The sequence below is a fragment of the Hippopotamus amphibius genome, chromosome 11 (genome assembly GCF_030028045.1).
Source record: "Hippopotamus amphibius kiboko isolate mHipAmp2 chromosome 11, mHipAmp2.hap2, whole genome shotgun sequence".
Lineage (NCBI taxonomy): Eukaryota > Metazoa > Chordata > Mammalia > Artiodactyla > Hippopotamidae > Hippopotamus > Hippopotamus amphibius.
Genome location: NC_080196.1, coordinates 21627995 through 21649938, shown reverse-complemented (window position 1 = coordinate 21649938; position 21944 = coordinate 21627995). Strand labels below are relative to the sequence as shown.

General features: G+C 41.6%; 1 protein-coding gene and 1 pseudogene across 1 annotated transcript; both read right to left on the bottom strand.

Annotated features, from left to right (window-relative positions):
• Positions 1 to 119: 119 nt before the first annotated feature.
• Positions 120 to 6205, bottom strand: LOC130830821 (zinc finger protein 501-like; annotated as a pseudogene).
• A 6853-nt stretch (positions 6206 to 13058) lies between these two features.
• Positions 13059 to 21473, bottom strand: ZNF165 (zinc finger protein 165). Its single transcript, XM_057699982.1, has 4 exons — positions 21417 to 21473; positions 17255 to 17737; positions 16777 to 16915; positions 13059 to 15070 (listed from the first exon to the last, which is right to left on the bottom strand). The coding sequence occupies exons 2-4, from the start codon at positions 17663 to 17665 to the stop codon at positions 14163 to 14165; spliced, it is 1458 nt and encodes a 485-aa protein (XP_057555965.1). The 5' UTR covers positions 17666 to 17737; positions 21417 to 21473; the 3' UTR covers positions 13059 to 14162.
• Positions 21474 to 21944: the final 471 nt, after the last annotated feature.

Below are 21944 nucleotides of genomic sequence, written 5' to 3'. Positions count from 1 at the left end.
TAAGCTGTCAGCTGCCTGCCTACCTCAGCCTCTTTATTTTCAAATGACTGCTGAAATTGCAATAGTGATCATAGAGTTCCCTATATCTAGCTGTGCTTTTCTGATGTCCCACAGGAATAAGCATAGATGGAAAATTCTACACCACTCTTGACATCACCAGGACTTCTCTCCAGTGTGGATTTGCTGATGTATGATGAGGTGTGAGCTCTGCTGGAAAGCTTTTCCACACACATCGCATTTATAGAGCTTCTCTCCAGTGTGGATTCTTCGGTGTCCCAGAAGATGTGAGCTATAGCTGAAAGCTTTCCCACACACATCACACTCAAAGGGCCTCTCCACTGTGGATTCGCTGGTGTCCAACGAGAGCTGAACTATGACTGAAAGCCTTTCCACACTCATCACATTCATATGGTTTCTCCCCACTGTGGATTCTCTGGTGATGGAAGAGGCCTGAGCTCTAGCTGAAGTTTTTCCCACACTCACTACACTGGTATGGCTTCTCTCCAGTATGGACTCTCTGATGTTGTATCAGATGAGAGTTCAGACAGAAAGCTTTCCCACAGTCATTACACTGGTATGGTTTCTCTCCTGTGTGGGTCCTGTGGTGTTGAATAAGGCCTGAGCTGTAATGAAAAGCTTTCCCACACTCATTACATTGGAAAGGTTTTTCTCCAGTGTGGATCCGTTGATGCTGAACAAGGTGTGAACTGTAATAAAAGGCTTCCCCACACTCATCACACTGGTATGGTTTTAATCGGTTATGTATTCTCTGATGGTCAGTAAGTTGTGAGTTCTGAATGAAAGTTTTGCCACATACATTACATGAATAGGGTCTCTCTCCAGTGTGGATTCTTTATGTCTAATGACGCTTGAGTTTTGTGTGAATCTTCTCCCACATTCATCACACTTATATCTTCTCTCAGTTGAAGTGTTTCTCTGATATCTTTCCATCCATCCCTCATGTTCTTGGATTTCTCCACATTCAAGGGCCTCTCCACTGATTCTGTCTGATAACTTTTCTTGGGATTCCATATCTACAGTAAGCTCCTGCTTCTGAACCAATTCTTCTTTCTCAATTCTTGTCACATCAACTGAAGTAAAAAAATACAGTATTCAAATGTCACTGAAATACATAGGAAATAAAATGAAACGCATATACTAGAAGTACACAGCTTCAATATACCAACAAAATGGTTTTACAACATTTGAGGAGAAAATTGGGAGGTGGCAAAGGAAGAGAGGAGTAGCAGTGGCTTGACCGGAAGAGGGTGACTCAAGAAAACAGTGGAGAAAAATCGGGGGTGGGGGGTGGGATTAAGAGTGATCCAATGAACAAGCATCATAAACAACAGAAGAAAATCTAAGATAAGAATGGGTTCACCAGGGAGGCCAAAAGTTGAATAGAGAGGGATGAAAGAACAGAAACTGTGGGAGGAACAAAATAAGACAGGAAGCTGACAGCGGCAGGTACCAAGTTGGAGTCATAAAACTGTTCTGTGCAGGTTGCTCTGAAGGCCTCTGGGAACACTGAAAGATGAGAGATCAGCCACAGAGAAGTATCACATTTCCAAATATGCAGGATGAAGAGATTAGAGTCTGGATACATGGGGTAAAAGGGGATGTTCTCACATGGGGACAAACAGAAATCACTTTAGCCCCCAGAGACATTACTACTCTTCTTGCAAAGAACACTGGGAATCTGTCAAACCTGAAGCTACACTCTGTGGGTCATTTGATACTTCCCAGGAAAACAGTACTAGCATAGAGAAGGTTCTTTAGCAGACCCTAGACTCCCATCTGACCTTATCCAAGGAAAGCATGATCCCATAATTCCTTTGCCTTTCTTTCCTACAGAGGTTCCTTCGAGCAGAGTCCTAACATCCCCCACTCCTCCAGGGTGGGAGATGTGGCCACTTCCTCAATGATCAATAGTTTCTGAAAAAAAAGTAAGATTGTCCCATTCAAGCCATGTTCTCCCTGAATTAATCACATTTTTAGGACCCAGAGTAAAGGGCAGAATTTATAACCATGTAGAAATAATACAGGGAAAAGTGGTTTGTTTTGTGTGATAAAAGGTATTAAATGGAAAAAAAGAAAAAGGAAAAGACTACTATGGAGACAGTTGAAGATCTAGGATGTAGTACAAGTCAGACCAAACTTGAAGCAGAAGTGCTGGACTGACTGTGCCAAAATGGGTTGCCTAAAGAGACTCTGGGATGAGGGACAAGAAGGAACAGCAGATTACAGATCTCTGAGAGTGTGGATGAAGGACAAAGCTCATTGACAACCTGTCTGAGAAAAGTGACAGCCACCTCTGGGTCCTGGAGCTCCCATTCTGTGAAGGGCAGAAACCCAGAGTTAAGGCAGAGCTGAGAAAGAATGTTGCCAAGAGTGAGAGAAGCCTTTCCTTGGGGTTTTCTTTTAGGACAGGAACCTGTAATAATTTCCTCACCAAACCAGCTTACCACCATGGTTAAAAAACCCTCATTGTTAGTGATTTGTATAAGCTTATTTGAAGTATTATGGTGCTTTAAAACTTTATGTTACAGTTACCTTAGATATATCTCTGTAGAATTTAAAGGCAAATTACACAAAGAGACATTTATGCAAGAACATAGTCTTTTAGAGCCATTGGCAAATAAAAAATGGCTACAACAGATGGGTTTCAAAACAGCATTGCATATATAATAGAACTAAAATCCATATCAGCATGAGAAGAAAATTTATGGATTAATATAAAAAAATACAGCATAGAAACTCAATTTCTAACTGACCGAAAATGGCTGGGGAAAATGGTATACTTCTAGTCAGGATGGCACAGTGAGTTCACACTTCATCTCTAAATACATTAAGTAAAAAATAAAAATAAAAATAAAAATCTAAAAACCCGTCTGTGCTAAAAAGTAAGATAAACATCTCTGCAGACCAGAAAGAAAACAAAAATACACAATGGTGGCTACAGTTGAAGTTGTGGGTCTGCTGGGCCCTAGAGAGTGACTGAAATCTTAGTCCCAGAGGAAAATGGGGACCTAAAAGTACTCCATGAAAGGAGGGAGTAGCACCGGCTCACTGCTTGAAGCCAGAGGCTGGGTGGGACACACAGATACGCACATACACAAGCACACAGACACACACAGAGAAAGATACAACTCTGACAAAGAACCATGTCAAGCCACCTGGAAGGCTATGACTACACTGGTGATATCTGTGCTATGACATGAAACAGGAGCCCAAAAACCTGGTTCTAGGATGCTAGGTAGCAGTAACAACAGAATAGCTAAATATGGAAGCAGACAATGTAAAACAGATCAGAAAGAACTCAAAGTTAGCCTAGATATGAAAATTTCAAAATGAATTGAATACTAAGAAAGATGGTTAGCAAAGTCAATTGGAACATGAATTCAATCCAGATGAAATTATTTTCATCAAAAATCCTGAAAAAATTAGAATAAAGATACCTAAAAGAGATAAATGATGACACCATCCATGGCAAATAAGCATGGAATTATGAAATAAAATAAGCAAAAATGAAACAAAGATATGTGGTATAAAAACTGAATAGAAATTTTAGAAGTGGGTAACTAGAGAGAATAAACTGGAAGATAATAGAAGAGGAATCCACTAGGATGAACCACAGAGAGACAAAGACATAAAATATGTGAAAAGGGGGCTAAGTGAAATGAAAAGATTGATAAGTAGGTTCTAAGCAGTGTCTTCTGGGAGTTCCAGAAGAAAATAATATAAGAAAAAATTTTAAAGCAGCACAATTTAAGTTGCTAATAGATGAGAATTTTCCAGAATTGAAGAAAAACATGAGTTCTTAGAACAAAAGAGTATTTTCAGGCCAAGCAAAATGAACAAAAGTAAAATCCTATCAGGATTTTACACTTTTTAGTGAAAATTCAGATCATAAAGGTTAAGAGTAAATCTAAAAGCTACTAATGAGTAAAGCTGGAATCCCTAAAAGAATTTAAAAGGCAGTAAGACTCATAGTAACCTTTTAATAGCAAATGGGAGCTAGAAGACTGAATTAGTATCTTAAAAATGCTGAGAAAAAAAATCATCTGTTAGAATTTTACCCTAGCTAAACCATCATTAAAAAGGAGGGGTGGTGGTGGTGGAAAATAAGGGTATTTTCTGACATGCAAAGTCTACTACCCAAAGAACCTTGATAAAATAATTATTAAAGGATGAATTTCAACAAGAGTGAATCCAGAGGAAAGGTGTTGGCATACAAGAATGGTGCCTCAGAAATTGCTAAAACATGTCAGAAAACTTAACTAACATCTTACTATTAAAGAAAAAAATCTATTTCACATTTTAAAAAGAAATTGATTCCTAAGAATGACCAACTATAATCAATGGAAGGAGCTTCAGACAAGTGAAGTGGAAATACAATATGCTAACTGCTGTGACAGAAGTATGCACAAGAGGTATCACATAACTCAAACAGGTAGGAAAGTATTAAGAAAGGCTTCCTTAAGGAGGTGACAGTTGAGTCTTGAAGAATAGCTATGAGTTGGTCTGGCAGGAGAGTGGAGAAGGTACGGTCACAGGTGGTAATTTATGAGTTCAACAGGGTGGTGATGTGTGTGGCAGTGTGGTGAGGGTGGCTGGGAGAATGTGGAGCATATTAGCAAAAACCAAATATGTCATGGGTCTGATAGAATAGGGAAGGAAAGAAGCACTGGGAGGAAAACAATGGGCTGAATAGCTAGAAATCTCCACATGACTGAAGAACAGGACAGAGAGAGCTAGAAGAGGAGTAAGAATGAGGATCAGCCTTCCTGATGTTCTCTGCTCAATGAAATGCTACCCATTTTTTTTTTATGGCCCAGTTCAAATCCCAGCCATTCTGCTACCACCAGGGCCTGAAGAGGTAGATTCCTCCTCCTCAGAACCATGATCTCTAATTTGACACATAATCATTCACTGTCTCAAATCAATAGCTATCTTTTTATGGATACTCAAACCCTTTAGGGCAGGGATCTTCACAGAATCCAGAGCTAGGATTATACACAGTGAAAGATAAAGATTCACTGACTTCTTAACAAGACCGAGAAGCCCTCATATTTTGGCCCCTGACCATCTCTCTGCTACTCTGCCTGTCTCTCCATATTCCAGTCACTCTAGCTGTCTTTCAAACCCACCAAATTTTTTTCCACTTGTTTTTGCACATGATCTTTTGGCCTGGAATGCTTTCCCCCTCTACTATTCACTTGGTTAATTCCTACTCCTTAGGATTCAGTTACTATGTTATTTTCTCAAAGAGACACTCTCTGACATCCCTCTCCCCCCATATACGATCTATCATGGCATATTTACTTGTATGGTTATTTGTTTAATGCCTCTGTCATCAGACTACTGCAAGCTCCATGAAAACAAAGATCATGTCCACTTTGTTTATTACACCTAGTGCCTTGCACAGTGCCTGGCATATAATAAGTACTCAATATACATCCTTGAATGACAAACGATTCTAAGGTCTCCAGTGGAGCCATATGACCTAAGTGTCAACACTAACCACAATCCTGTTGGTGCTGAGGGTCCTGAGAGTCACCCTTAAGCTGCATTTCCATGGGTTGAGGTTGGAGATATGTTGCATCCTTAGCTGGATCCAGAGGTGCTGATGCCTCAGAAAGCACTTCCTTTGCACAGGCTTGGGTTGAAACCTGAGGACAAACAAGCTCAATGAGGCATCTGGAGGGCCCACAGAGTAAATGATCCCCAGAGATCCTGCAAAAGACCAGCTTGGATGCCCACTCCCAACTATCCTCCCCATTGAGCATAGGGCCCTAACCTATCTGCTGGCCTCATTCATCCAGCTCCCTCTCCAGATCTTCCAGCATAGCCACTGCCTCCTCCCCACTCTCTGGATGATGATCCTGTATCCAGTCCTGGAGCTCCTCAGGCGGGATGGTCAGGAACTGCTCCAGCACCACCAAGTCCAACATCTGCTCCTTGGTGTGTATCTCAGGCCTTAATCACTCACAGCAGAACACCCGGAGCTGGCTCAAGGCCTCACGGGGCCCAGGAGTCTCCTTGTAGCAGAACTGTCGGAAGCGCTGGCGGAATAACTCCTTGTTGTTTTGGGGGCTCCCTTTTGGGCCAGATCTCTGACCCCCAGCAGGTCCTTTTTTTTGTTAGTTACTTTAAAGAGCCCTTTTGGCTCTTCAGGAACCTCTGGAAGGAAAACAGCGGCCATTCCTGCTCCAATGGGCCAAGAGGAAGATTGCTCCTACAAGTGTTATCCTTTAAGGCACACTCTTAAGGGTACAGAAACCATGGTTATAAAGATATGTGTATACACACACACACACACACACACACACACACACACACACACAGGCTGATTCAATATTTGAGCTCACACACTAAGTCTAATCTTTCTGTTTTAGAAGAAAAAGGAGGCTTAATCTCAAAGATAATTCAATAAAGAAAATTAAAAAAATAAAAGTTTAAGCCAATTCAAACCTTTTTCCAAGTAGGAGAAGGAATGTTTGTCAAGAGACAGCATTTTTGACAATACGGGGAATGTTGTTGGATGCTTGCTTCCTCCAAATAACACCAAAATAATCAGTTGATAAGGCCAACCCAAGTTTATTCTTAGAGAGCACTACTTAGACAGTCTTACTAGTGTCTTCCAGAGAAGAGGGCAAAGTCAGGATATTTATGAGGTTTTGGGGGCTTAAGCCAGATCTTTTGAAGCAGGATAAGGGTTGGGCAAGGATCATGATACAGTTTAGTATTGATGGACACAGCAAGGTGAAGATTTTGAGTTGAAGGTTTCAAAAAGTCTAGATCTTATCCACTGAAAGTTGAAGAGTTTGATGTCAACATAAATGGACTGAGGGGCAAGTTCTCAAAACAAATATAGTTATCAGCAACTTTTATCTTCTAGAGCAAGAATTTCCTGGAATAGTAAAGTTATGTTGATAAAGAAGTGGAATAGTGGAGTCACATTTAGGGAAGACAGCTGAACAGTAAAATGTTAGTGTAGGTAGTAGGCTATGTGGGGGTAGATAGTTTCAGTTTTCCATGTAATAGCAGAGTTAAGCAGGGCCTATGGGTTTACAGAAATGTGGACTATCAACTGATTAGCATGGTGGGCAGTGGTTAAGGGCAGGTTGTGGATTCCAAAAGACCTGGGCTTGAATCCTGTCACATTTTCTATTTATGGTGGCTTAACATCTCTAAACTTCTGTCCCTCCCCCCCCCGCCATAAAAACATCAGAGGTGTTTTAAAACGTTTTATTTTGAAATAATTTTAAACTTACAGAAAACTGCCAGAAAAAAAGGTACAGAACAATCCCTATAACCTTCACCCAGCTTTCCCTAATATTAACATCTTACATAACCACAGCACAATCACAAAACCAGGAAATTGTTACAATGCGAGTAACTAAACACCAGACCTTATTATGTAGGGTTGTTTTGAGAATAAATTAAATTCAGTGCCTGGCACTTAGTAAGACCTCAGTTAGAGGGATGCAGTTACCACTGTGACTTGGTCACCCAGGTGCTGGCTCCAGGGATCCCACGCCTCGAGCTCAAGTACACGTCTAGATTTTCGGGCACAGAATATAGGACCACGCAAGGAAGCCCTCTAGTGCCTTCTCCGCGCCTAGCATCTGTTACTCGCTGGGCAACTTTCAAAAACACCTTCACTTTCCCAGCCCTAAAGATTAATTTAGGGGATTCGAGACTGGGCTTGGAGAGATACTATTTTCGGAATCATTCAAGATAAAGGACATGAGCCACTTATACATGTTGTCTATCACTAGTTTAGATCTTTGAAAGAGTAAGACAATATAGTGAGTTAACCGGCTAGACTACACTGGCACATCATTGTGACCAACCACGAGCCCAAGACTCAGGAATGTTGGCTGCGTGTGTCCTTTAAACCCCAAGGACCTGGCAGACCACAAAAGGCTTCCGGGAGTAGACGGCCACGTTGGACAAACGGATGGTCAGCGTAGAACTACCCGTGTTAGCAACAGTAACCCAGGAGTGCGAGTCTTAGAAACGTTCTGGGGCGCCGGCCGCCAGCTGGGCCCGCTGAGCAAGGAGGTGGCTTCTCCCACCCGCGCCCGGCGGACCCGGGGGTCCCGGGCCGCGGCGCCGGGCTGTCTTCCGGCCAGTTTAACTCGCTCCCGGGGTAGGCTGCCGCCCGGCCCCATCCTGCCCCACCGAGCCCCAGACCCGCAGCCAGCGGAAGTGCGTCAGCGAACCCGGCCTGGCCCTCCGCCTGAGCTTCCGGCGGCTTCGGGAAGGTCCTCATTGTTTAGCGTGGCCGAGCGCCCTGCGCCTGCTGAGAGGTCTGCACGTCCGGACGGCTAGGCCTATGGGGGTTTGATTCGTAGCTCGCCTCGTCTTAAGAAGAGGATCCGAGCGCCAGCTCCGCGTAGTTGAGTCCCTCCGCCCTCCCCCGCGCGGGGCAGCGGGCGGGGACCTTCCTAGGCGCGCTTCCCCTCCGAGCATCACTTACTTTTTCTATTCCTGTTCACCCACCCCGAGTCCTCTCGCCCTCCCTGCCAACTTGCCTCCCTGGACAGCATCCCCCACTCCGTCCCGACCTCCGTCAACCTGAATATATTTACCAGGCAGACACATCGCTCAACCAGAGTGTCTCCGCAGTATTCTCATGAGTACAGTCGCTCAGTCTTGATCATAAATGACCCACAAGGAGAGGAAAGGAAAGGAGGAGGCTTAAGGCACACTATGATGGGTGTGGTGCTGTGCGTTCTACTTACCACCCGGAAACACGCAAAAAGCTCAAGTAACCTGCCAAAGTTTGCACAACCCAGGGACAGGATGCGCCCCACGCATGTGTGACCCAGACCTGTCCTGGGATCCCTACAACGTGGCCACAGTGAGAGAGACCACCTCTGCTCAAGTTAAAAATGACAATTTCCAGGCTTATCGTGTGTATTGACATTAAAAAATGAAACTGCTACCGGGCTCTTTCAGCAGTATCCAATGGAATTTCAATACCTTCCAGCAGGTGTAGTGTTGGTAGGAGCTTCGGAAAAGTATTAGGAGATGGTTCTTTGCCTAAGGAGCCTACAGTCCACTTGGGGACACAGAATAGCTAGTGCTTAGAAACTTCTGGTTTGGAGTTGGGCAAGTTGCATTGGAATCCTGAGTTCTATTATTGGCTAAACTTTAATAAAGCCATTTCCTCTACAAATTGGATATTAGTACTTCGCAGAAGTACTGTGATGAAGTAGGAAATACTACATTGCAATGTTACAGCACTTAGTAACTTGCTGTTTTCATAAGGATTACAATAGAAATCACCTAGTAACTTGATTTCTTACCTTTAGGCAAGAATCCTTATTACTTTATTCTCGGCAGCGAGTGAGCTCCTTGAAACTACAGGGAAAAAAAAGTGAGGCTCTTTTCATTTTTGTATTCCTGTTGGGTCTTAGAGTGGCAATTCATTTGTTCCACAAAATTTAACATCTGGGTGAGTGGTACAGAGCATGAATGCTTCAAAACTTCTTTGGCAGACACTACAAAAGGTTTCTTTAAGAAAATTCGAACCCCCAGGTAGAGAATAGAGTCTTCTGGAAAAATTTAACAGCTGATGGGCTGTAGCTTGTAAAGAATGCTTCCATTCTTGAGGCTTTTTAAGTTGGTAAGTGGAGTGGGAAGCAACTGTTGGGGAGGAAAAATTTCCCTTCTACCTTTCTAGGTTCTTTGGTTGGTCTTATAATTAAATTGACATAAAACAGATTATCGGGAGTAAAACAAATTTAATTTTATATGTATAGAAGCCCTGAAGATAAGAGAGGCTTATGCCATCCTGAGCTAATGAATGGGATAGGGGTCTGGGGCTTCAAAGGGGAGGAGGGTAATTCACGGGAGGATAAAAGCAGATGTTTGGTAATTAGATGTTTGCCCTGCTGTGCAGATAGGTCTTTTAGATGAAAAAAGTTATCTCTGGTAATAGCTCGTTTTCTAGCACATGCCTCCAATCTAAATTCTTTCAGTTAGTTAAGGGAGAGGTAAAAGTTTTCCTGAGTCTTCTGTGTCTTGATAGTTTTCAACTCAAAATAATCCACATTCCAAAGTGGCACATTTTGGGTTAGGCTATTCTGCTCCCCTTCATACTCACTTTGCATCTTGCTGAACTCTCATGAACTGTGGGCCCACTGGAATTTTGTGCTCATGGGGGATTACAAATAGTACATGTGAATGGAGACATATCCTCTGCTCAGGCACATGTTCTATTGTCCTATTTCACTTCACTTACAAAACACAAGTTGAAAGATAAAATTAAGAATTTCAAGACTGTGACAACAGGGCATTAAACCAGGCTCATGATCTTCTAAATGCAGGATGCTTCTGAGCACTAAGGCAGTGTGTAACTGCATAAATCATACCCCTTTGAAGCTAGCACTGCACATCCAGCAGACTTAATGGGGAACCTTACAGAGGAGGCAATTATGGAGAAGCCTTGAAACAAACAGGTGATAACTGTGGGGAAAATTTCACCTGGAATTCAAATGTTATCAAACACAGAAGAAACCATACTGGAGCAAAACCTTTTGGTAAGTAAGGATATTATGAGGATAAAAGAAAGAACGTGGAAGGTGTCTGGAATACATACGTTCCTGTGCTGGTCTAAGAAAGTTGTAGTACATGGGACTATTGGCTCTGCCAAATCAAAATGAATGACCAAAAAAAGTGTGACATGTACAATAAAGAAATAAAAATAAAATACATATTAAAGCCTTATAAATATCACTTAAGAAACAGGATACAATTGTGTTTCCAGAATATAAACCTAATTTTTTTCCTAAGGTATATATTGTAGAGCATTCATTATTATGCCTTTATAAAATATTTACACTCAGAAGACATAACTGTTGCTGTCTTTCCAACCAAATATTCTTTCTTTTAAAAATATGGAAGAACAGTGCCTTCAGATGGGAAAGATGAGCTATAATATTTTAAGACTTTTTTTTAAATTTCAGGAAACAAAACAAAACTTGGGTCTATAAGAAGTTATGTTTGAGACAGAAATTTTGGGTTAAAATGAAAAGAATAAAGGAAGAATCATTTTTAAATCCAATTTTTTTGTATAACATGAATTTAAAATTTCATTTATGGAAATTCCCTGGCAGTCAAATGGTTAGGACTTTGCGCTTTCACTGCCAGAGTAAGGAATGGATGGTAAGGAACTGCTCCAGCAAAGCATCTCCAGGATCTGCTCCCTGGTGTGGAATTAGCCATTGATGGCAAAGTTCCCAGAGTTGGTTCAGAACCTCACAGGGTCGAGGTGTTTCCAGGTAACATAAATGCCTAAAGTTCTGACTCGCAGCTACCTCCTGGTTGTTGGAGCACCGCCCCCCCCCCCGCCCCCCCCCCCCCCCCCCCCCCCCCCCCGCGTAGCCCATATTCATGGCCCGAGTGTTGTCCTCCTCTTTTACTGTCAGGGGACTTTTCTGTTCCTTTTGATATTTAATAGCCAAGGCTGCAGTCAATATGGGCTGTAACAGTTTGAGTAAACTCTTACTTCACGGCTTGGGGGTATATGGCAGACTCTGCTTCAAGTGGATTGTCCTTGGGGGTGATTTGTTAGGGTCATTCTCAAGGCAAAATAAATCATTATTAATGTCGAGAAATGTCAAAAGTTATTGAAATCTTTAACTGAGGTTAAAGAAGACTAGTCTTCTTGAAACTCATTGAATGGAACACTAAAATATTAATTCCAAAGGAAAATTGACAATTCTGGTGAATTTTGTCACGTGTGACAGAAAGCACAAACTGGGCAAGACAGACAATACAATTTATAATATGGAAAAAATGTGAAGTTTGGACACAAAGGGATGAAATTAAAATACCAAACCAAGCATGCTGGTGTTTTCCACTACAAATAAATCTACAGATAAGAAATGATCATGATCAGTAAGTGATCAAATTGTATCTAGAATTTCACTAGCAACATAAACAGGTCTGAGAGGTCCCCTATCACAGGGTGCCTTTGCCAAGGTCTCTGGGAGACAGAGTTTCCTACAGCCAGGGCCGGACAGAGAGGAGGACAGAGCAAAGGAAGAGGATCTTCTCGCCGATCTCTCCCAGGGACTTCTGCGTGTGTGTGTGTGTGTGTGTGGTGTGGTGTGATGTGGTGTGAGGAGGGGCAATCTGAAGTCGCAGTCCCTTCCTGTAGCTGCCACCTTCATCCTGTTCCTAAACCTCTACAGCATCCCTGAGGGACGTTAAACCCTGGGCAACACCCGTCCCCTCCCCACAAGCCCACCGGAAAATGCCAGCTAACCAGGGTGCAGAGGCCAACTCTGAAGGAAGATGCTCTTTGGGGTGGTCTCTAGGGCCCTCCAGGGCAAAGTTGTCGCTGGCCTGCCAGGTCCCTGCTGCTGCCATGATTTTTAAATGTATGGTCAATTAATCTTCTAAAAGGGTGATATACAAACCCCTTCCCCCCAACTTGAAAGTTATGTTGCCACACTGTGGGGCTTGTGGAATCTTAGTTCCCTGACCAGGGATTGAATCCATGCCCCCGCAGTGAAAGCACAGAGTCCTAACCACTGGACCACCAGGGAATTCCCCAGTATTGTCTTTTCTGATTTTATATCCCACAGTCATACTGTCAGTGACATAGTCAAGGGTAAGAACTAGGGCCCTGGAATAGTATATGTGTTTATATCCTGCTTCCACCATTTACTATGTGTTCTTGTGCTGGATACTTTACAGCTCAGTTTTCTCAACTTAAAAATGGGAAATAAAATAAAAATAAAATAAAATAAAATGGGAAAAGTAACAGCACTTGTACAATCATGAGATAGGATGTATCAGCACAGTGCCCGTAAAAAGAAACTATGGGTTCAACATTACCTTAAAACAAATATTGGGTTATTTAGATCCTATCAGGACATTTCTAGTTCAAGGTCATTGAAAAATAAATGCTAAAACCTTTTTGAATAAAGCCTCTTAGTGGAAAATTTTGTTCATTAGATTATCAGACTTCTAATATAGAAGTTCTGTTTCTAGCCAGAGAGTTTTCATATAAAAACATTATACACTATAGAATATTTAGGCCTTAAATATGTTTTTATTTCTCACATTGGTAAAAATGTGCCTCATCAAACAGGTAAAACAAGTAGACAGGATTCACCTTTATATTCTGAAGTCATTGGTAGAGTTCCAACTTGTTGCAGATTCCTCGCCACTCTTCTCTCAGATACCAATCCTTTCTACACTCTGCTCTTTTCTGGAGAGAAGAGCAGCCAGCAGCAATGCAATAAAGTTTCAGGACCTATATGCTTAGCACTAATTCCCTCAGCCCTCTTCCACAATTGTCAGTAGCCAGAGAAATCTACTTCTGTCAAGAGAGCTCCCCGTAACTACACTCTCTATCCACCTACCTCAGGAAGGTACCAAACACTCCACAGTATACGTGGCAGTAAAATCCTGGTTATACTACTGTGTATCTCCTCCAAATTCTAAGGTTTAATTCAATTTGAACACCTTTCCTCTAACCCTAGCTCTTGCCTAATTTGCTTCTATTCCCCTACTGTCTTATTTGAACCTCTGGATTATGGCCTCTTAAGCTTTAAATGCTTTTCTGGTTATTTACTTCCTGGTATGACCTCTGGACATAGATTTTGGCTTACATATTGGAATGCTACCATTGCACATGACCTCTTGTTTGACGTGACTGTCTAATGTAGTTTTGTTGTGTCTTTGTGTTTTAAAGGAATACTCCAAAAGCACCATTCTGCAGTACCTTGCTCAAGCTACTCCACTCCTGGGCGTAGCCTACCTTCTCTTGTGGAGAATCATTCACTAGAGTTGATGATTGGTCTCTTTATCTGGATCTTCTTTTTTCCACACTCTAATCATGGTTATTTCCCAAGAGAGTCCTCTTTTCTATTTTCATTGCCATAGACTAAGCCGTTTATCAGCCTCCCTCAAATTCTGCTCTTCTGGTTTGATTTTAGCAGTCAATGGAAAAGGTATATCCTCCGTCTCACAGAATGCAGACACACAGAGGTGAAGAATATATGCAGAACAGCAAACCAAGAATGAGAGAGAGAATAAAGAGACATTGATCTTTCAGTCATTCATCTCACCCAGTATTTATTTTTTATTCAATGTTTTTCAAGTCTTGCTATTTCCTTACGAATTTAAGTTCTTTACATTAACAGGTTTTCCCTCTTGTGAATTCTCTGATGTTGACTAAGGTGGGAGTTCTGACTGAAGGCTCTCCCACACTCACTGCATTCATAGGGCTTCTCTCCAGTGTGGATTCTTAGGTGTCGAATAAGGTGTGAGCTCACTCTGAAGGTTTTCCCACATTCACTACATTCATAGGGTTTCTCTCTGGTGTGAATTCTCTGATGCAGGATAAGATGTGAGTTCAGGCTGAATGCTCTCCCACATTCTTTGCATTCAAAGGGTCTTTCCCCGGTGTGAATCCTCTGGTGTCTAATAAGATCTGAGCTCCCCCCAAAGCCTTTCCCACACTCATTACATTCATAGGGTCTCTCTCCAGTGTGGATTCTCTGATGCCTAATAAGCTTTGAGCTGTGTCTGAAAGCTTTCCCACATTCATTACACTGATGGATTTTCTCTCCACTGAAAATTGCTGCATGTTTCATAAGGTTTGGGCTCTTGAGAGATTTTGCATATTGGTGAATCTTTTCTCCAGCATAAATTCTTTGATGGTTAATAAAATCTGAATTCCATTTGAAACTTTGGTCATAGGTACTGTGTTTACAAGGTTTCTGGTGTGAAAATTCATTTGCGTTCAGATTTAAGCTTCTCTCACAACCATCATGGCTTATTATTTCACCTGTAAGTGTATTTTTGTGGGTGAGGATTTTACTAAAACCTCCATCCAGAGCAGATGATGGTTTCCGAGACTCCCCTGATTCTTTTTCCTGTTGTCTCTTCATCCTGCCTGCAGACTTACGGATGTCTTGAGGCTCAGCAGATCCTTCAGCCACAAATCCTGAAATTTTTCCTGATATAATTCTCTGTGATTCCATTTTCTCATAAATGTCCAGCTTTGGCATGGATCCACTGTTTTCACTCTCATTATCTAAAATAATGATGAAAAAATAAAGAGGTAAATACCTGTTTGCTGGGCTGAAAGAAAATAAAACTTTGAGGTACACCCAAGGTAGTTACTTATTGGTGCTTCATTTGGCCACTTTAAAAATGCAGTGTTTGGAATGAGAGGACTGATGGATGAGGACATAAAAGAAAGAAAAATTGGTAAAAGCAAGTAATGTATGCAGTGGTTGGCAGAGAAAGGAAACAGACAGATACAACAGAAAAGATTAGGAAGAGGATTACCACCAGCAAGAATGGGGGTGGGGGGAACAAAGTAAGCAGAAAGAACTATGCAACGTGACTGAGAAGGCTCTTGGGGAACTCTGGATCTATGATATTTCTAGTGTTAGGCTTAGAGGGTGAAAGGGAGGCACCATCTCCAAAAAAGCGGATGAGGACATAGCTGCATCAAGAAAAGTAAAGTTACAATGACTCTGAGGTATGTGCATGTGGAGGGAAAAACCTCCATCCATCTATCCATTGAATCCATTCTTCCACTGCTTCTTCATCTTTCATGGATAATCAAATTCTGTCATTTCTGCTAAATGTCCCCTATATACAATACATCCCTTTCTTTATATTTCTGTTACTATAGAACCTCACCACTTCCTGTTTAGAAAACTGTAACAGCCTCCTTGCTGTTCTGACTCTGAGCTATTCTTCCTAGTCATCTAAAATGCCCTTATCAGACTAATTGTCATTAAACCCCACCATTCTCTTACACCCTAATCAGAAACCCTTAATCTCTTTTACAACATATCTGAACTCTTCAGACTGGTTTCAAGAACCCATTTATGATCTAGTCCTCACAATTCCTACCTTCTAGTTCATCAACTGTATACTGTGTTCATGACTCTATACTATGCTGGAATCAAGCAGCCCCTCTTTGTTATAGGGTGTCCTTTGTCTAGAATAAGCTAGGTCAGGAAATGGGGTTAGACAGTGCTGGTCTTAGGGTGGGAAAGTTTACAATTTTAGGTAGGGTGAATGAAAATGTTTTCAGAGCAAACTTGAAAGCAGAATTTGGGTAATTAAAAAAATTACTGTAATTTATTCTTGGGTTTATTTCAGGGACCATATACACTAAAGTGATACTGAGTCCACAAACTTTTTAAACAATGAGTTTTAGAACAGCAATGAGGATTCTATGGAGGTAGTCAGCATGAGTATGGCTGACTTTCTATAAAAACATAAAAGAACTTTCTAAAACCAAAAGTAAAATAAAAAAGGCAACGATATGGATCTCTTTCTACTTATCTGTGAATTATATTCTATTTCTAAGTATATCATCACACATTTGCCTCTCTTTTTCTCTATCATTATATGTGCTTCTCTATTAACATGTTTTGTTTCTGTGTATGTGTTTCTTTCCCTTTTGCTTCTTTTCTCATTCCCTGATATTTTCTCAACTCATTCATTTTCTTTCCTTTAATTTGCTCATTAACATGAAAACATCTTATGTTTTAGAAATATTCTGGATAAAGAACAAATGAAAAAAAGATATTCTGGATAAGAAACAAAGTTCTCTCTCTCTTTTTTTGGTTGACCAGTGATACACAAGAAAAAATTTCTCTATTTCTCATTAAGTAATAAAGGAAAGGACCATTTACAGTTACTAAGACTAGTCTGAGAAGGGAGGTTCACTGTCCCAGTTCTTCAGGGACATGCACTGCATACGGTATTGCCCATTACCACAGTCCAGTAGGAGCTGGGGTTCTGAAGAAACATGAAGGGCCTTGGTGTCCACTGGCTGGAACTGGACACTAAGTGCTGGTCCAGGAGGTGCCACTTTTCTCCTGAAGAGTTCTTGTCCATGTCCATGGGCTGGAATCTGAGAAAAACGAAGTACATTTGAGCTTATGAGAGAATCCCTGTTGGAATTAAACATCTTTCAAAACTAAAGAGAATCTCCTGTAGTATTGGGTTGGCCAAAAAGTTTGTTTGGTCAACTTTTGGGCCAACCTAATAATACAAACCTGGTGAAGGAAGACTTAAATCTGACTCAATTGTAAAAGGTAGTATAGTACCAAACAGAGAGGGAAGGAGACATAAATGCACACTGAACTAACAATTCCTACAAAGCTCACTAGATATTCAATCTCAGGCCCTTTTTTCCCTTTGTGGGGCTCTATCCATCCTGGAGGTCTTAGATCTCCCATCCCCTTTGTACCTGGAGTACTGCTTCATCAGTTCCTCTCTCTAAATCTTCCAGTATGGTCACTGCCTCCTCTCCACTCTCTGGGTAATGTTCACGCACCCAAGCCTGTAGATCCCCTGGCAGGATGGTCAGGAACTGCTCCAGCACCAACAGCTCCAGGATCCGCTCCTTGGTGTGGGTTTCTGGCTTCAGCCACTGACAGCAGAGCTCTTGAAGCTGGCTCAGTGCCTCTCGTGGCCCCGGGGAATCCTGGTAGCAGAACTGCCTGAATAGCTGCCGACAGAGCTCCTGCCTGCGGGTCTCACTTCTCTGTAAGCAAGCGTCTTGACTCCAGACAAAATCTTCCTCTTCAGTCTTCACTATCAAAAGTCCTTCATCCTCCTGAAGGTTCTGAGCTGCAGCTTTCTTTGATTCTGTTGTCATCTTGAGATAAAATGTATTATCAGAACCTCACTTCTACTCTGTGAAGGGCCTTTCTTAGTTTCAAGAGCTCTCCTGAGGGATAAAAAAATTACTATTACTGTCTAGGAAGATGAAAGATCATATCATGGAAATAGTCATTCTCCATTACACAAAAATTTGCTGGGCATTTAAAAGCACTGAAATACCTGTTTTGTGGAATACAACTGTTATATAATTTCTACCTAAAAGCAGCTTAAAATTTAATTTTAAAAATAAGACAATTTAAGTTACAAACATTAAATATGATAATATAAATATAAGGCAATATTAAATGTTAACTTGTCACATGCAGTTAAATTATATATTAGTCAAAGAAAATAACCATCAAAAGAGAAAAATGACAGAAGTGCTTCATAAAGTTGAAGATGGAAAAGAGCACAGTAGGAATAGTCAGGAAAAGCTTAATTAAAAAACTAACTTCTGATGAATGGATAGGATTTGACTAGGATGTGGGAGAGAGAAATAGGAAATTACAAGCAAGGAACAGCTTGAACAATTGGTTAATGGTAGGAACACAGAACTGGAAAGCAAAATGTCAGCAGGTTTATATAAGGAGATTATAGAGACCAAGGCCCTATTGAAGGAAGCGTTAAATGTCAAGTTCATGAATTCAGAGTTTATCTTTTAGGCACTGGGGAGCCAACGAAAGCTTCTGAGCAGAATAGCCTGACAAATACTGTTTGTGGAGATATATTATTTCTAGGATGGACCACAATATGAAAAGATAGAAACATAAAGAGGCTACCATACTCATAAAAGTGTGGGGAAAATACAAGCTTAGAATGTTATAATTATCTATTCAGAATGTTAAACTAGGATTACTTATAAATCTCTTAAATAATAAAATAAGGCAACTTCTCTTGAGAGCCAGAGGTTAACAACTTCAGTCAGTGTAACTAGCTTCTTCCCTGAAAGTATCAGATGGGTTTCCTTTTGTCCCAACAATTCCTTCTCTGCCTTCCTAGTTTCATGGCTCATTGTATGTTCTGGACATTGAGGCCTATCATATCAACAATAAAGTATAATAAACCAGCACCAAGACTTGCTTATCAGTCTTTTGTGAGTCCTATTGTTAGATACCAGTTCCTTAAGTCTTATCAGCACTTGGGAATGGTCAGTCTGGTGTCTGAACTGAAAAACTGAATAAAGGAATTTAGAGGTGAAGACCCAGAGTACAATAGCAAAATGCAAGTATCAATCTTTCAGGTCCTTCTACTAAACATTTCACCAAGCTGACTACTGACTGTTGCACAGACTTGCACTTTATAAAGAATCTTAACACAGCAAAACATTGGGCTAGAAGTTATGTGGCAGTGGCTTCCAAGAAAGTCTGAATTCAGACCTGGGCTCACTGCCTAACTGTCATGTGGGAACTTTGTTAGAAACAGATTCCTTGGCCCTGCCCCTGGAGATGCTGACCTGGTTAGTATGGGTGTGCCTGGATATTCTGTATTCTGATGTACAGAGATAAGAAATTTTAAAAAGTGAGTTTGCAAAATAGTTGGAAAGAAATGAGATAAAACACACATGGATACAAAACGTTTCACACGACACATACACTGAAAATGTGTTGAAAGCTGAAGTAAGTACTAAACAAATTGTATGGTAGAGACAATGAATATCTTTTTAAAAAAATTTTATACAACAAATCTATTAATTTTAAGAATTAAACTAATATAATAAAAAGTACTATCTATACACATCCAATATATACGTTTATATGATATATGATTTAAAAAATTTTATTGGAGTATAATTGATTTACAGAGACACTAAATATCTTAACCATCTGAGTTAGGGAGACAATGTGTGTGTATGTGTGCAAATATTTCCTACAGGTGGTGGGGCTTAAACTGGACAATAAAGGATGAGAAAGATCCAGAAAAGAAAAAAGGAGGGAAAGCGAAGAGCTGAGGAAGTGGGAATGAACAGCAGGTTGAAGGTAAGACCAGTCTGCAGGGTGTAATTGGAGTGGCTAAGAATTCCACTACCTCTGATAAGGAATTCACCAACTCTACTCTGAGTTCCTGCAGTCCCTAACACATAACATCTGTGGATACAACACATCATCTTGTATTATTTTTAGTTGTTTGGCTGTTTAAGAGATTTAAAGGGAAAAGAGCTAGGAATGGAAATACAAATTTAGATAAGTTCCATGGAAAGGGCAGTTAAAGATAATATTGAAGATAATTCTCCAAGAGTATGAAAATGAAGGTCACAGGCTCAGACTGAACCTTAGAAAACAGAGTTTGAGCCGGTGTAAGTAAGAACAAAATTTAGCAACGACAGAGGAGGAAAATGGGGTGTTAAGAGCTATGGTATATGTCTCAATCCTTCATAATTTTTTGGGACATTCTTTTGATATAGAGATCTAATTTCACTTCTTATGAAAGTGTTATGTTTTCTAGAGCTGTTAAGTGTTATGTTTTCTAGACCTGTTAAGTGTTTACCAGGTAGTGTCCTAATACTTTATGGGCATTATCTCATTTAGCATAAGAAGATGGACAGTAAAGTAGGCCTACAGAATCCAAAATTCCTAGCTTAAATTTAAGTCATTATGCTAAGTAGCTGATTCTACAACATATATTATCTCCTTACAGCTGAAAGTTCTGTCTTCAGATGTTTAATCACTTCTTATCCACTTAAAACAGTCCACAACTCTAGATAAAATCATCTAGTTCTCAAGGATTTGATATATTCTCCATAAAGCTGGGTTTCAAATGTCTTACTACTCTCAAACTAATAAACATTTACTGAGCATCTAGTGCTTTACAATCACTGTGTTGGAGGAGAGTTATAAAAACAGCTAAGCAGATATGTAAACAAGTGTTATTAGAACAGCGAGTAAGGAGTAATTAGTTATGTTGCGAAAGGTGGCAGTTCGGTAACGTGCACGGTTCCTGGTGGACGAGTAGGTTCCTGATGTGTATGTTGTGGTAGGAGGAGGACGCGGAGCGGGGTGGGATGGGGTGGGGAATTTTGTTGATGGAGGGATGGGAGTTAGGGGAAATCCAGCAGAGGTCACATAGCAGAGCAGGGGATTCACAGTGCGTGATGAGGAAGGCTCTCGCAGCACCCTGTGTTTCTCACATTGAGGCACTTTCCAGTCTTACAACTGTCTGCTTTGCGGTCTTGTTTCTCATTCTAGAACGAGAGCAGGGGCTCAGTATTGGTTTCACTGCATCCCCGACACACAAGAAATACTCACTAACTATTTACTGTGTGAGTAAATTTCATGAGAATGCCGGGCTGTCCCCACTTTCCCTATAAAAAGGCGGGTTATTCCTCCCGTGAGAAGCAGGAGTCAGCGGCGGACAGTGGGGCAGTTTCTTCTGGCAGAACGCAGACGATCCGAGACAGATGCCACCCTTCCCCGCCTCGCCCGATTGGGTCAAGCCACTCCTCTCACCAGTGACCCCAGAATCTCCGCAAGCAGGAATGCCCGCTGTCCCCCAAACCACGCCCTCTTGGTCCTCAACGATGACGTCATGCGCGGCGGGGGTAACTATGGAAACCTCTATCCCTTCCCGAAATAGGCTGGCGCGAACGTTCTCCCAACGCCAAACCTAGTTCCACCTTTCCTCGGGATTCCTCTGAGGTCCCAGGTCCAGAGCGCCACGGGGCTTTTGCAATCCCGAAGGGAATATGATAGGGACTGGGTGTTTAAAGGGGACAAAAGGCCAGACACCTGGGTCCCCAGACCCGGACTCACCTCTCCCACAGGGCTGGTTCCGATCGGACACTTCCGGTGGAAGGACGACGCTGCACTACCTCTCAAGGCTTCCTTCCACAGAGACTTTTGAGGCTGCGCAGAAGGAGACTGGCTGGCTTTGGACTGCGCTTCCCAGAAGCCTTCGGGTGTCCTCGGGCGCTGGGACTCCACTTCCCAGGCGTCTTCGCTATGGTCTTGAAGTTCTCAGAGTTTGACGGAAAAGGCGTCTTTTCTCCCCTTTGTACTAGTAAGCCTGCCTCTTCAGCTCCCATGCAGGCCTCATCCTTGACTTCATCCCATTTCAGTATGGGGCCGCGAAGTGGAAGCCCACACTGCAGGGACACAGCGCAAACGTCACCTTTGGACTTACGGGAAAAATTTTTTTCCGAATCCTTGGTTTATACCCCAACCCTGGGTGGAACGCAGATATGCATAGCGGGGTTAATCATAACGCCTGGCTCAAGACGTCTATGCGTGACCCTAAAGTGTGAACATTCTTGAATCTACTACCAAATCTATAAGAAATAG